At 46.7% G+C, this 16215-nt stretch overlaps 1 protein-coding gene across 1 annotated transcript; it reads left to right on the top strand.

The window, feature by feature from the left end:
- Nucleotides 1-56: 56 nt before the first annotated feature.
- On the top strand, nt 57-14479 carry SLC6A14 (solute carrier family 6 (amino acid transporter), member 14). Its single transcript, XM_010009175.1, has 14 exons — nt 57-104; nt 619-787; nt 2564-2695; nt 4235-4396; nt 5181-5316; nt 6252-6384; nt 8268-8408; nt 9740-9968; nt 10053-10178; nt 10270-10388; nt 11439-11538; nt 12070-12179; nt 13171-13338; nt 14330-14479. The coding sequence occupies exons 1-14, from the start codon at nt 57-59 to the stop codon at nt 14477-14479; spliced, it is 1923 nt and encodes a 640-aa protein (XP_010007477.1).
- Nucleotides 14480-16215: the final 1736 nt, after the last annotated feature.

Raw genomic sequence — 16215 nt, forward strand, 5'->3', positions numbered from 1 at the left:
ATAGGGCAGAGCTGCGGGCGGTGCGGGCAGAGTGGAGCGGCTCCGGAGGCGCGACCATGGGGATGCTCAGCCTGCTGCGATTCCTCTCCTGCGGGAAGAAGAAGGTGAGGAGGATGGGGATGGGGTAGGGAGCACCTAAGGATGCATCGGTTACCACTCAAGTACCACTCAGTCAACTGGGTGCAGGTGCCTTCGAGCCCTGCGGAGGTGAGGTGTGGTGATACGGAGTTGTGTGGGCAAAGGGAGATTCAGACAGGTATGGGGATATGGGAGCGCTGAGGGGGTGAGCACCCAGACGGGTTTTCAGAGCGGGCACACAAGTATGTGCTGATGTGACTGTAGGAACAGAACATCTCTTGGATGAACTGACCCAGGAGCTGAGAGCACAGGGGACTACAGTAGGAGCAGGGCAAAACTGGCCATAAAGTTTGTTTGGGGCTCTCTGGTGGGACTCTCTCACCCAGATCCATGCTGTCCTGCTTAGGGATGAGGTGAACAGGCAGCCCACCCAGCTCTGCCCAGCGATGCCAAGGTGCTGCTGTGGACAGAGGAATGAGGATATGACTATCCTGCCCACCTATGGGTGATCCTGAGCCTTTCCTCTCATTCTCTCCCAAGAACTTCAGTTTGTCCGATGAAAAAGATGCCCACATTGGTGACAGTGATGAGAACCTGGAGCGTGGCAACTGGTCAAACAAAGGCGACTACCTGCTCTCCATGGTGGGCTACGCCGTGGGCCTGGGCAACGTCTGGAGGTTTCCCTACCTCGCCTACCAGAACGGCGGAGGTACCTGTGTGGAATGGCTGTGTGGGGTGGGCACACCTCGCTGTCCCTAAGAGAGGCCAGCCCTGAGGCTGGGCATGTCCTGTCAAAGCTGGATGTGAGCATCACCCTCAGAACTGGCATAGTACCTGCTGATGGGGATGGGAAGAGGACTAAGAGACATCTCTGCTTTTTGGGTACCAGCTGAGGAGGGAAACAGTGGTTCCGAACAACCTGATTTAGTTGAAGATGTCCCTGCTCATTGCACGGGGCTGGACTAGATGAGCTTTAAAGGTCCTTCCCATTCGGTGATTTAATTTCAATTATTTTAATTGCAAACTTCCACCTGCAAATTCCAGAATGCTTCTGATTTACTCGTGACCAAATGCATCTTTTTGTCAATGTGCCAATATCCTCTACTTACCTAACTAGCTGTTCTCCCTTCCCCTTGCTTACCTCCCTGATATGTTTATGGAGAGCCATTGAATCCCCTCTGCACCTTTGTTTTGCCAGGCAAACAAGCTGAGCTGGAGTAATTATCCAAGCTCAATAATTACCTCATCAGAATCTCGGGAAGTGTGGGGCACAGAGAGCCTCTACCTGCTTACACAATGAACTAGTGGCAAAGCCAAACGGAGGCACTGGCTTCCCTGGCTGCTATTTCAGAGCTTTGTCTACTTGCCAAGCAACCACTGATAATTAAAGAGAGCGTAAACACCAAGTAACTGCAGAGGACTTATTCATATGTACTTATTTTCTCTGCCTAACAGACACTGGAAGTCAAATCCTGGACTCTAAGTGCAGCACAGCATGTGTAACACCCAGAGGCATTCTTGGTGCAGAAGTTGCATTACTTACACTTTTGCTAAAGAAAACCACAAAACCAAAATAAGTTGTGACATTGGCTCTTGCACTTACCTGCTGGAGCAGAAAGATTTTCATTAAGGCATATTTCTGCTGCTGCTGGTATCCCACTTAGTGCCCCACGGTTGATAAAGACGACTGTTACATCCTTGCTTTGAAACACGAGGTGTAACCCAGTTAATCCCATGGGACTATTTGCTGCCTTACATGCCAGCAGGTACTTGCAGTTCCCCCCAGAACTGGGTCCTCGATTGCTTTAAATTCAGTGAAGAGGACAGGTTTCTGTGGGGATATCAGGTTGTGTTTAGGAAACCTGTGCTCTTCCTTGCCCTGTCTTCTGCTCGCACACAAAGATGTGCCAGTCCCTCTTGCAGAACAGGGCTCTCATTGATACCAAGTTAATGTACACTTTAAAATGGATGTGAACAAAAGCCACGCTGGGATCCTGTTTGACAGAGGAGTCAGCCAACCATAGAAAATAATCTTCATGCTTTGATGTCCAGTAGCTCCTCAAACAGGGCAGTTGCAAATGATAGTGAAGTCCGGGAAGGGATGGTTCTGTTCCTATTTAAATGAAAAGCTGGAAGATGAACTGGGAAGCCGGTGGGGTCTGCAGCTGAGCAGTGCTCCTGCTTGTATGACAACAGTCTGGCTTTGATAGCTGGCGTGAAATCCTTTTGAGTTGGTCAGAGAAGCCATCCCATGTAAATCACCAGTTCTCCTGGTAATGTCTCTTCATCACAGGTACTGTTTAACCTAACAGAAAACAGGAGTTAGAAACAAATCTCTCCATTCTGCAAGCAGAAAAGAAAACACCCACGGTGGGATATTTGAAGCAGGGGAAAGGGGGGATATAAAATCTGGTGGAACTGGGGTAAATACTGAAAAATTAATTGTTTTCTCTGTGTTTGTGGTTTTCCCCCTCTCTCCCTTCAGGTGCTTTTCTCATCCCATACACCCTGATGTTGGCCTTAGCTGGTTTGCCCTTATTTTTCATGGAATGTTCTCTTGGGCAGTTTGCCAGCCTGGGGCCAATTTCCATTTGGAGAATATTGCCATTGTTTCAAGGTTGGTATTGTTACGTTTCCTTTAGGTCTTTTTATTCTAGTAATAAACAGATAGGAATTAATGATTTCTTCACGAAGTTACTAATTATGAGAAGCCAGTTTCCTTGTACAGAATATTCCCAATGCTACAAGGTCAGTATTATGCTGGGGGTTGGACTACATGAGCTTTGAAGGTCCCTTGCAACCCGAACTATTGCACGAGTCTATGTTCCCAGGTAGATCTTCCAACCCTCACCGTTCTGTGATCTTACTTATTCCGTTAATAGAGATGGGGATTAAAGATTTTCCCCCAAAGGATGTCAATTATAGGAGGTTTTATTAATGATTCTCCTGGTGCTATGCAGCACACCATCCAAACTGCTTGTGCCCAGGCAGGAGGAAAGCACCCTGTTTGTTTGTGAGGGAAAACCTCAGTTAACCACCCAGCACCACATGCAACAGGTTGAAAATCATTTTTAGAGGTTCTCTTTATTGCTGTTTACTTATATACCATGTCCTGTGCAGCTTGCAAGGCAGTAGCATGTTGGGTGGACTAATTCTGTATCTGGCTGCCAGCACCGGCACAGGCACCTGGGTCTGATTGCTTTATGCACTGCTGGGCACATATTCATCCAACTCACTGATAAGAGAGAGTTGCAGCCTGTAGTGGTAGTTTGCCGATGTCTGAGAGTTGGAATTTCACAGGGAGATGCGTGTATTTGGAGAAAACTCACCTTGTACTTTACTCACTCCTGTCCATCCAGGCCCTGAACTGGATGTAAAGGACTGTGCAATTGGTCTTGTATGACTTCTTTATCTATAAGAGGAATTAATGCAGGAACAAGGAAGTTTTTCTGATGCAGTGAGAATTTTTACTTTCCACCTTCTACAGAAACCGAAGGGATTACAGCCCGTGAGGTGGCCTGAACACTTACCCTTTTTGCCAGTCCCAGTTCTGCAGCACAAGCAACCTTCCATGAGAGCAGTGTATTTAACTTTAAGACAAAGTCTATAGACGCTGGAAATCTTTTCTGTGTCTGTGAAGATATAAACTTTAAATAGAGTCTCTGAGTTGACTGGGACAGCTTGGCAGACCTGCCCAGACTCGCAGAGCAAAGTTCATTTTAACAAAGGAAGGAAACAGTATTATCAGTAAATCAGCACAGATTTACTCTTCTGTATTGCTTCTCATTTACTGGCAAAACCATCCATTACAGTGAGATCTTCAAAATGCCTTGGCCAGCTCTAGAGTAGTTTCTTTTATTTTACTAAGCAATCCAAGCTTCTCTCTGAACTGGGAGGGAACAAAATATCGAATTCCTCCTTTAGACTTAGCAACTAGTCCAGTTTTATTGTGGTCCTGATTCAAACTCTCTGCATCAAAACCCTTTCCTGTTTGGTTGCTGTTAAACATGACTTAAAAACCCAAACAAAACTAAGCTCAATTTCTTCCCAAACAGTCTTTCAGAAGTCAAGTGAGGACTATTCTTTTTTTTTTTCTTCATGATATTTCCAGCCCAAGTCTGGGGTGGTGAAGACATTGTGTGTTTCTCTTTCCTAGGAGTGGGCATCACGATGGTCATCGTCTCCACCTTTGTGGCGATCTACTACAACGTTATCATTGCTTATGCACTCTACTATTTATTTGCCTCATTTCAAAAAGTGCTGCCGTGGTCAGATTGCTTCTCCTGGGCAGATGAGTTCTGCAGCAAAACCCGATTAAGTACCGTACTTAATATTACTTATTATCATCCATTAATTAATATTACTGATAGAGCTTAATATTACTGTCTTGGATACTTGTACTCTGTACTGTTTTGTGGAAGAAATTACAGGAGCAAGGCAGCTCCCCATGGCTTGAAAAGTCCTTCTGCAGTTTTGTCTCTGAACACATGGGAGTGATGCTCATCTGCTTCCCTGCCACTAGTTCTGGGTTCTTTGGGAATCTACAGAGAGCTGGGCTGAAAAAACACTTTGTAAGATCTTCTAGTACATACAGTGCCTGGAAATACTGCATTCCCATTTCATCAGGCTTCATGGCAAAGCACATACCTTCCTTACCGGAAACTAGAGCACCAGCATTGTTTCATTGCCCCTTGCCTACCCTGTGGCTATGGTAATCCTAAGCACCAGTGGGGCACTGGTTTCACACTTTATTAACTCTTAAGAGCACATCTCTTTGCTATTGTTCTTGATGTTTGGCAGCAGATCTATGGCCAAACACTAGTTATCTCACCATTTTCCATATTAGAACCAGTTTAAGGCAAAGGTGAAGCAGGTGAAATAATTAGTAGCTGGAAATGTGTTGCCAAATGTTAATGTAAACTGTAACTCTCTTTAGCCATATATCTGAACATCTCTTCTAAGATACATAGGCTTCCTAAAATGAACTTGGGATGCTTGATTTAACCACAAGTTGATGCTAGCTCAAAATCTGTAAGTGCTATAACTGTGAATTTATAATAGTCATCACTGTGTTGGTGATCCCTGTGCTTGCTTCCTTTCAGTAAGTGACTGCAACGCGACCTTAGATGGAGAAACCATTCACGCAAACTATTCATTCATCGTAAGCAACAATCTCACCTGTATAAATGGCACTATAAACTACAAACCAGTGCAATTCCCCAGTGAGCAATACTGGAAGTAAGTAAATACTTTAAGGAACTGCTAAAAATGCAACTTAAACTTAAAACTTCATTGCTGAGTCTGGACCCTTAAAAGAAAATAATTAGAGAGCAGCAAATGAACCTGTAGCAAACTGAAAAATACTCCAGCTTAAAGAAGTGCTCCTCTCTGGAGTCCTGGGAGGGACTGCTTAGCATCTTACAGCATATACTTCTTTATTTAGGAGTTACCGTGCAAAATGTGTTCACTTGATTCTGAATCTGTGCCTGCTGTGAAATCGCCATCTCTTTAGCCACACGGTTTCAATTTGCCTCATATTCCCTGGGTTCCTGTGAACTGATTCTTCTTATAGGCTCTTGTCTTGCCATCAGAATTTCCTGGTTAACATTAAAGAGCTGAGGCAGGCCTGATGGGAGATGTATGGAGAGCTGAGGGCTGGTAGATTTTACAAAGAGGGGGAAAATGCAGTTAAATATTCAGGTTTTCATAGAATCCCAGCCTGGTTTGTGTTGGGACCTTAAAGCTTATCCAGTTCCAACCCCTGCCGCGGGCAGGGACACCTTCCACTAGAGCAGGTTGCTCCAAGCCCTTGTGTCCAACCTGGCCTTGAACACTGCCAGGGATGGGGCATATATGGGGATTATGTATACACCTGTACTAGATACTACTCTTGTTATCCTTCAGAATAAATTCTCTGAAGAGGAAGCATATTGCTAAACAACTGAGAAGCAGTGATCTTTATGCTAACCAGCAACCCCCATCTTCTTTCAAAGTATCCTCTAATTTGGATTTCACGCATGTTTCAATGCCAACCATGCAGTTTAACTGCACGCTCACGGAAGCAGCCGCAGGGTCTTGTAATATCTATAGAAACTAGCTCACTTCAGGCAGTAGCTGAAGAGGAGCAAGTGCTGCTGTCACCCTCTCCTCATGGCAGCGTTTTGTGCTTTCAGTAAAGTGACTCTTCAGCGCTCGAGTGGGTTGGATGAGACCGGTAACATCGTGTGGTACCTGGCTCTCTGCCTCCTCCTGTCTTGGATAATTGTTGGAGCTGCGTTGTTTAAGGGAATAAAATCTTCTGGAAAGGTAAGTTGGGAAAAGCAAGTCGCAGGCTTTTGAGCTGATCATGTTATCACAGACTGGTTTGGGTTGGAAGGGAGTTTAAAGCTCATCCAGTCCCAACCCCTGCCACGGGCAGGGACACCTTCTACTAGAGCAGGTTGCTCCAAGCCCCTGTGTCCAACCTGGCCTTGAACACTGCCAGGGCTGGGGCAGCCACAGCTTCTCTGGGCACCCTGTGCCAGCGCCTCAGCACCCTCACAGGGAAGAGCTTCTGCCTAAGATCTAATCTCCCCTCTTAGTTTAAAGCCATTCCCCTTGTCTTGTCACTACATTCCTTTGTAAAAAGCCCCTCTCCAGGTTTCTTGTAGGCACCCTTTAGGTACTGAAATCCTGCCCTTCAATGTCAGTTGGACTCGGGGATAGTCAGCACAAGGCAGGAGTCAGTCCAAACCTACTCCCCTTTGCTGGACTCTTCTTTCTGCATCTTGGCCTCATAACTGTTACATAAAATACGAGTAAGGTGCTGATTACACAGCAATTACTTAATCCATGGGTCCCAGATCCACCAGAGCTGCCATGCATGTGGGGATCTCGCTGTTGTGCAGGTGGTTCCAGCTGGGTTTTGGCAGTCCCTGGTGGACCTGTGCCCATGACGGCACACGCACGCACACCCTGGGAACACCCGGCAATTACTTGCACCTCCAGCCTGGTTGAGATGCAGGTCACATCCTGCGAGCACATGTGCAGGTTCCTGCTGGGGTGAGAAATGTTTGGACTCTAGAACTCGAGCTGCTTTTAGGAACCAGGTCCGTAGGTGCTGGTGTTCAGACTCTGGCTCTGCTGAGCTTCCATTTCCATGTGCCGGAGCACAGCTGGCTGGCATTTCCTTTGGGCTAGAACAGCTCCTCCCCAGGCTTCAGGCAGGCTGAAATTCATTGTTCCCTGCCTGAGGCCCCTTTCTTGGTTCAGTTTCTTCCTCCCCGCTGCTTTCCTACCTCTGTACTGCTTCATTCTGTACATCTTCATTCTGTTGCCTTCGTTCTTTCTTTCACCCTCTCTGCACTGTTTGTTTTTCTCATTGTTGCTGGTTTTGGTTTCCTTTATATTCCTTCTGCCATTGTGCCTTTCCATGGTTCCTTGCTGCCTGTCTTCCTTTCCTCAGTCTCATGTCTCCTCCTATTCTGCTTTCTCTTTGGAGCTGTCAGCCCTCCAGGGTTGAGCATCTCTGCTTTCCGCTGCGTGGCTCCTCTTTAAACTCGCATTCTTTGGGTTCCTGGCAATTGGCTCTTCCTGTTGTCACTTCTCTTCTGGCACGAAGGTAAACCTCTTTGAGGACCAAGCTAAAACTGAGAAGAACCTAGCTGGGCAGGAGGAAGGCAAGATGTGAAACAGACAGAATTGACTGCTCCGGGGAAATGTGAAGGAGGTCTTCAGAAATGGCAGACTCGCTCTGCGATGGCTGCGGCTTGGTGTGAACAGCAGCACTGGGTCGATTACCTGGCTGTGTAACACTGGAACTGAGAAACAAGAGCACTGTTGAACTTTGCTGGCAGGACATCGTTCCACCCTGGCCACCCACCCTGAACTAGCTTTCAGTCAGCATTTGCTAGAAGCCTGGCAAGAGGGCTCTGGGGTTGTTGAGTCCAGGCCAGTAAATCATGTCAGAAAACACATCTGTGAAACTGGTCAAGTGCTATCTGAAAAGTGGGTATGTGGCTTGGGCCTTGTGCTTCCTGCTGGAATGCAGCTCCAGAACCGGCTAATCCAGATGCTTGAATGGTTGGCATGTGTTCACTTCCTTGGTCACCTGGTTTTGAGTTGTACCAGCAGACCTTAGCCTAAGAAATGGCCATTCTTCCCCCACAGAGGTCTGTGTGTCCCCTCACATCTAATGTGTGTCCCTGCAGGTTGTGTACTTTACTGCGCTATTCCCCTATGTCATCCTGCTCATCTTGCTGGTGCGAGGTGCCACCCTGGAAGGTGCTCTGGATGGCATCGAGTACTACATTGGGAGACAGTCCAACATCACCAAGCTGATGGAAGCAGAGGTGAGAGGTGGTGACAGCCCCGGAAGCATGACACACTTCTGTGGTTCTATGGGCTTGTCACTTCCAGAGCAACTTCTTTTTTTTGTTTGGTTTTTTTTAGCCAGTGAGGTGGTTCTCCTTGTGCTGCTCTGCAGTTTGTGTCCACAGCGGGTTCTGTGGGTTCAGCAACCCCTCTGCCAGGGGCTGGGGGGTTTAGAGTCATAAAATCAAAGAATCGTGGAGTGGTTTAGGTTAGAAGGGAGCTTAAAGCTCCTCCAGTCCCAACCCCCTGCCATGGGCAGGGACACATTCCACTAGAGCAGGTTGCTCCAAGCCCCTGTGTCCAACCTGGCCTTGAACACTGCCAGGGATGGGGCAGCCACAGCTCCTCTGGGCACCCTGTGCCAGCGCCTCAGCACCCTCCCAGGGAAGAGGTTCTGCCCCAGAGCTCATCTCAGTCTCCCCTCTGGCAGGTTCAAGCCATTCCCCTTGTCCTGTCCCTCCCTCCATTGTCCAAAGCCCCTCTCCAGGTTTCCTGGAGCCCCTTTAGGCACTGGAGCTGCTCTAAGGTGTCCCCTTGAGGAGCCTTCTCTTCTCCAGCTGCCCCAGCCCAGCTCTCTCAGCCTGGCTCCAGAGCAGAGCTGCTCCAGCCCTCGCAGCAGCTCCATTGCCTCTTCTGGCCTCGCTCCAGCAGCTCCACATCCCTCTTGTGCTGTTGCCCCAGAGCTGGATCAGGGCTGCAGGGGGGGGTCTCCCCAGAGCACAGCAGAGGGGGAGAATCACAGAACAGCTCTATTGGAAGTCCAAACCCCTGTTGTAGCTACTCTCAATCTAAAAAGCTAACCACCTTCTGCCCTCTCCCTGCCATGCCTGACAGTGGCCACGGTCATGGTATTGCCTCTGAGCAGCTCTCGGGGGTCATGCTGGAGTTTCATCTGCAATAGAGGCAGAAATGGTTTGTCTGGTTCATGACGTGAGGAACACAAGTGGGAGAACACATGGAAGTTTCCACTTCTGCAATTAGCTCCTGGTTTTCCTTATTTGTTGGCACTGTGACAAGATTCATATCTTGATAATCCACATATGTGAATGAATTGAATCTCTTCTCTGAAGGACGTGAACTTCAGAGATAATAGAAGTTACTGTTTGTGCTTGAGACTGCAAAGTCACTGGCATGCTATGTCCCACCTCCTCTAAAATTCGTGTGAAATAGAACTAGATATTCAGTCTAAATGCAAGGAAAAACAACCCAAAACCAAACAGGACCCTGGCACTTCAACAGAGACAGACTCAGAAGTTTATGATATGTACTATAAGTAGTACAGTAATTCCCATGTTCTTATTTCTGGCAGGTTTGGAAAGATGCGGCCACCCAGATATTCTACTCCCTGTCCGTGGCATGGGGTGGGCTTGTTGCTTTGTCTTCATACAATAAGTTCCACAACAACTGCTACTCGGATGCTATTTTAGTTTGTGTGACCAACTGTGCCACCAGCGTGTTTGCTGGCTTTGCAATATTCTCCATCCTGGGACACATGGCGTTCGTGTCCGAGAGGCCCGTCTCGGAGGTCGTGGACTCGGGTAGGCTGATCATCGTGCTGTTGGCATGGGGACTTGCTCTGGCCAAGGCATTGCAATAACCCCCTTCCTTCCACTGCTTTCCAGGATTTGATCTGGCATTTGTAGCCTACCCAGAGGCTCTCTCCAAACTACCAGTTTCTCCGCTGTGGTCCTTCTTGTTTTTCTTCATGCTCCTGCTCTTGGGCCTTGACTCTCAGTTTGCCACCGTAGGTGAGTGGGGTTTTAAGTGACCCATGGCTTTTCAAATGGCTGTTACCTTTCTTAACCGTGCTGCTCAAACCCCACGCTGCTTCCCTTGCAGAAACACTTACAACCACCATACAAGATATATATCCCCAAGTGATGAAAAAGTTAAGACTCCCTATAACCCTGGGTGTGTGCGTATTGCTCTTCCTGCTCGGTCTGGTCTGTGTTACTCAGGTAAGACTTTACATTCTTTTCAGGCAGTGGGCTTGGTTATGCTGCAAGTGATGAACTCAAGTCAAAATATCCTTTCCAACTGTTTCTGTTTGCATGAATCGATCTGAGAGATCTTGAATTCTGCCAGTGTCCCTGGACGTGCCAATAAGAAATTCCCAGAAGGAAACTTGAGGAACCTGCGGTTTTCTGTGATTATTGAACTGAGATGTGCTTTTAAATAGAAGGCTTGTACAGAGCCTGTGAACCACCAATCTGATTTATTCCTCCTTACTTCAGATTATTTATGTCATCTCAAGCATGTGCATACAGTGCGTCTGCAGTGCTGTGGGTACTGCTGATAGATGCTGATGGGATCTTTTTGTTCAGAACTGACTACTGAACAGGACAGGATTTGAGAAATAGCCTATTCATGCAATAAAAAACCCCTATTAGCTCACAAGCATCTGGAGGTTGTATGGTTACTTCTCCTGCATGTGTACACATGTGTACATAAAAGGAATTTGAAGTATATTGTGTAAAATTTCTTGAGGCAATTACTTTTAAGGATATAAAGGTTCATTGCAAGTACTCCATCTAGAAATGCAGATTTATGTATGTAATTAGGCTGAGAATGTGAAGAAGGTAATTGTGGTGAACAGACAGTTGTGTGGTCAAGCAAAGCATGGAAGTTATGAAACATGATGGCAGGGAAGCTTTCAAAGGACTTGGTACACAAGGGTGTGAAATGGCTTGTTTCCTGCTCTGTGATCCTGCTGTTGCATGCCGGTGTGTAAAGCTGCATATGCATATATCTTGTTCTGAGAATACAGGTCTGCAGTAGTTTGTCAGATGTGCTTTTCAGCTTTACAAAGAACTATTTAATCAGAAGCTCCAAAACCATTCTGTGATTCTATGAAAATAACATTCCCAAGTGCGTGCTTAACCTGGAGAACTGGGAATTACACTCAGACTGGTGACTAGTTAACGTGGCTTGAACAACGCAGCTTATTTTATCTTCATAAAGACATTACTACTCCCTTTTTTTACTTCCTTATTGTTTGTTTTATACAGGCAGGGATTTACTGGGTCAACCTAATAGATCACTTCTGTGCTGGATGGGGTATCCTTATTGCAGCCGTCCTGGAGATAATAGGCATCATCTACATTTATGGTAAGTTATTTCATTGAAATTCCATGATTTGACCATGCAATCTGAGGCACAGTGCACACGAAGCATTAATTACCACAATAAAGCATTTATAATTTAACTGGCTTTACAATTTGACAGTTACCATAGCACGGGAGAAACTGTCCTCGGGGCCTATAAGGATGTTGGGGAGGGACTCTTCGTTAGGGGCTGTAGTGGTAGGACAAGGGGTAATGGGTTTAAACTTAAACAGGGGAACTTTAGGTTAGATATGAGGAAGAAGTTATTTACAGTGAGGGTGGTGAGGCACTGGAATGGGTTGCCCAAGGAAGTTGTAAATGCTCCAACCCTGGCGGTGTTCAAGACCAGGTTGGACAGAGCCTTGGGTGACATAGTTTAGTGTGTGGTGTCCCTGCCCATGGCAGGGGGGTTGGAACTAGATGATCTTAAGGTCCTTTCCAACCCAAACCATTCTATGATTCTATTGCCTTTCTTTTGTCACTTTGGAGTCACCACACCTGCTTTACAGTGCACCCTACCATTGTCTCCCAACAGGAGGGAACAGGTTCATTGAAGACATTGAAATGATGATTGGCAAGAAGAGCTGTTTATTTTGGATGTGGTGGAGAATGTGCTGGTTTTTTGTTACTCCTGTGCTGTTACTGGTGAGTGAAGGTGACTTGGATGTGTTAGAGGTTTCCACGTGAAGATTCAAGGCTGAATGCCCAGGCCCTGTGTATGAAGATGGGGCATGGCTGTGCCACTGAAACAAACTATGTGCTATCTGTGCTTTCTGATACATTCCCCTCCTCTTTGGGTCCTCTCCAGGAGAGGCTGGACCTTCAGATCAGTTGCTACTGAGCTGGGTCTACACTCCTGAGGAGTTACACAGAGCGAGCATCAGGTTGTCCATTTTAGCAGCTGGGTTATCTTAATTTCAGACTGAGAAAGGCTTTGAAAACCTGGCTTTTTTCCCCTTTTGAAGTAAATCCCATTCTTAGGACAGATCTCTGGCTTGGGTTTGCTCTGTGGATGTCCAGCTCTCTCCCTGTCTGAGACATCTTATGTCCCCTCACCTTCTCAGTTTTTCATTACTCCTAATTGTGAGTGTAGATGATTGCATTATGTTAGTGTGAGAGAACTTATTAACATCCCAAATCCAGGAACAGGGACAAGTCACTCTGTCCAGCACATAACCTTTAATCTGTCCAGATTACAGTTTAGAAAATACAGCTTAAAAATACCTTGTTTCTGCAGCAGTATTTGCCAATGTTTAATCTTGGATTCTATCCCATATTTGTGTAAAACAGTGGAACATGGGAACACGGAAAGCACACAGAGAAAGGCACTGGGCTTATCCAGCAATACAGCTATTCTACAACGTAAGATTTCAACAGAACAGAGAGATCAAATTCTATTTAAATGATAGATGTGCTTGAAGTGTTAGGGTGCATGTCACTGTCATTTTCAGTCCATCCTTCAGTCTTACTTGGCCATGCCTGAACACCAAACCCGCACAACCATTCTGGTCGTGCAGAATTCCCAAGAGGGAATTGGTAGTTGTTAATTCTTAACAGCTTGGAAACAGGGTGCAAGTTCAAGTTAGCTGCAAATCTGCTTTTCTTGCTTCATCTTTTTGCCTTTTGTTTTTAATAGGCAATTTTGGTCTGGTCTTTGGTCACATTTTCACCTCCCACTTACGGCTCCGTGGTCTATCCAGGCTGGGGAACTGCTGTTGGCTGGTGCATGATCATTTTCTGTGTCATCTGGATTCCCATCGTCGCTGTTCTAAAAGTAGTTAAAGCTGAAGGAAACCTTTGCCAGGTAAGGGCACAAAGCAGCTGTCATGGCCTCACCTCTTGCTTTCCTTGGTGTTACCAGGAACACCTGCGCTTTCTTCAGCACCGCATCCCCAGTGCCTTGAGGTGTTCGTGAATTGGATTTTTACAGCAAATCACACCTCTGGTAGTTGCATCAGAGGCAAATTTACCCCCTGTGTTCTGATATGAAGATAATGTCTAGTTCTCTGGGAATGCACCCAAACATTCAAAAGTCATTTTCACGGTTTCTGTTGTTCTTCAGCTGCTTTAAGCTCTCTGAAGAATTTCCATCACTTTCTATCCCTATACCATTTCCTGGAGTTTTGCATCCCATTCCTCTCACAAAGAAGCAAGTGCAAGAACTGAGGTATGCTCTTCTTGCCAGCCTTTGCCGAAGAGTCCTGCTGCTCACAGGTTTCCCTGCTTGCTGGACTTCAGTGTCCAGGATCCACTGAACCCAAAGACCTCTCCTGTCTCCTGAATAAGCCCTGAGAGAACTGGGATTGTTCAGCCTGGAAAAGAGAAGGCTCCTTAAGGGGAGACCTTAGAGTAGCTCCAGTGCCTAAAGGGGCTCCAGGAAACCTGGAGAGGGGCTTTGGACAAGGGCTTCTATGGACAGGCCAAGGGGAATGGCTTTAACCTGCCAGAGGGGAGACTGAGATGAGCTCTGAGGCAGAAGCTCTTCCCTGTGAGGGTGCTGAGGCGCTGGCACAGGGTGCCCAGCGAACCTGTGGCTGCCCCATCCCTGGCAGTGTTCAAGGGCAGGTTGGACACAGGGGCTTGGAGCAACCTGCTCTAGTGGAAGGTGTCCCTGCCCATGGCAGGGGATTGGAGCTGATTGAGCTTTAAGGTCCCTTCCAACCCAAACCAGGCTGGGATTCTATGATTTGTTTGCCATGTGTTAGTATCTACAGGGCAGATCTAGAGTTACAGCTTTACTGGACTTTAACAATAGCCTGTTAAGAGATTAAATGCCTCTTGCTTTTCCTTTCCAGCGCATTGTAAGCTGCTGCAGACCCGCTGCAAACTGGGGCCCATACCTGCAGTGTCACCGAGGAGAAAGATACAGCCATATTGTAGATCCCAAAAAGGAAAAGGAACATGAGATTCCTACTGTGTCTGGCTTCGTATGCACCCAACAATGAGATGGCCATTTGGATGACAACTGTTTAACATATGTGTTGGGGGTCTTTTTCTTTAGTTATTAGAATGTGACAATGCAAAACCACAACAAGAAGGAAATCAACCCCCTGCCCTTCAAAGCCCAGCTCCCAGATGGAAGCGAGCCACGTTATTTGTTTTCAGTGCTGTATGTTTGGGGAAGAAGAGGTAAATTAGACACTGAGATGTCCCCAGATGTTCAGGTTGAGAGGGCAGGAAGACGCATTGCAGTCTTCCCATGCTGATGGGACTGGGCATGCTTCACCCCATTCAACCAGTATCCAGCTGGACTGCAGATACAGGTGTGGAAAAGAGCAAAGACACATCCTGGTGCTGCACAGCTACAGGGAATTTGAACCAAGAGGTGCTGTGCTTGCATGCCCCGACATGCCATGGGCAGTCACTGCCTTCTGCTGTGCTTCGCCATCTCCGTGCTGTGCAGACAGCAGGCTGATGGGTGTGCTGCTGCTGGCGCTGCAGCTCAGGGAACAGGAACCATTCTTCTCCCTGAGCCTTGCTCAGTGCTGGGAGGCTGCTCAGGGTGTGATGTTAACTGGAGTATGTGTGTGTGGATTTTATCTGTGTGACTAGATATTGACTAGCAAAATAAGGAAGTAAGGCCTTAACCTGGTGAAAAGCAGGTTTCTTTCTATTCCTCGTTTTTTTCCCCTTGGGGTCCCCAAAGAGCCACCTTCTGTGTTGCCCCATGCTCAGCATTCACCTGTCTGTAATTCAAAGACCCCGTGTTGCCATATTCCATCATTACTCTGCAGAATGCAATAGTAACCACTGAATTCTGGTGCATTTGCTCTCCTCCGCTCACCAAGGCGTTACCTATCGGTTTGTTCTCTGCATCATTCACCCAGACTTGGGTTTTTCCTTTCCAAAGAAGACCCAAAGTGCGATTTAAACAGTGTTATCAGTGTGGTGGTAGAGCTGAAAGAAGCAGAATTTACCCCAAGTGAAGGTTGTAAGTGCCTTGAAGTGCTGTTTCTTTGAAATTGGCTGAAATCATGAGATTACTGAAAAGTCAGGGAGTCTGTTGTGCGTTTGGGAGCACAGACTTGTGCTCCTACCTAGGCAGGAGGGGGTCAGGTTAAGAGAACCCGACTTCAATTGTAGCACAAGTGAATTCCTGATAAAACAAAAAAGTCCTGTGGATTAAATTAATACATTTTATGTGCTGTGGATCATCTCTCTTACTGTGATAATGGTTCCTTGGGAACAATGCAGCAGGGTTTCTAGCTGTCACTTCCTCTCAGGGCTTCATCAGCTGTTTCTGGACATGAAGGAGCATGGATAGTGGCTTATTGCCCAAGCTGCATACCTTGGTCTATGTTTTATACTGGTGTTTTTGTGTCAAATCAACACTTCATGCCAAATAAAATGTGATTTTTCTGTTTTTAACGGTTTTGGAGCTGGAAAGTAAAATTTTGTATGGAGTTTTGGTGGGTAGTTGGTGACAACCAAAGTACCACCAACTCTCCTATGATCCTAAGCCTTTAGGAGATTGAACTGAAAAGATTCAGCCTCCAGGAAGCCTTTTCTTATAGAAGTTAGGATCTAGTGCAATAGCTCTGTAATTCCATGGGGAATCATAAAAAGGTGTGTGGGATTAGGGTTAAGAGGAGCCCTTTCCTGCATTCCAGCTGCTTTAGGGCCGTGGACCACCACAAACAAGCAGAAAACAGTGCTGCCACTGGCCCTGAGATGTGGAGAG

The sequence above is a fragment of the Nestor notabilis genome, unplaced genomic scaffold (assembly GCF_000696875.1).
Source record: "Nestor notabilis isolate BGI_N333 unplaced genomic scaffold, ASM69687v1 scaffold21692, whole genome shotgun sequence".
NCBI classification, from domain to species: domain Eukaryota; kingdom Metazoa; phylum Chordata; class Aves; order Psittaciformes; family Psittacidae; genus Nestor; species Nestor notabilis.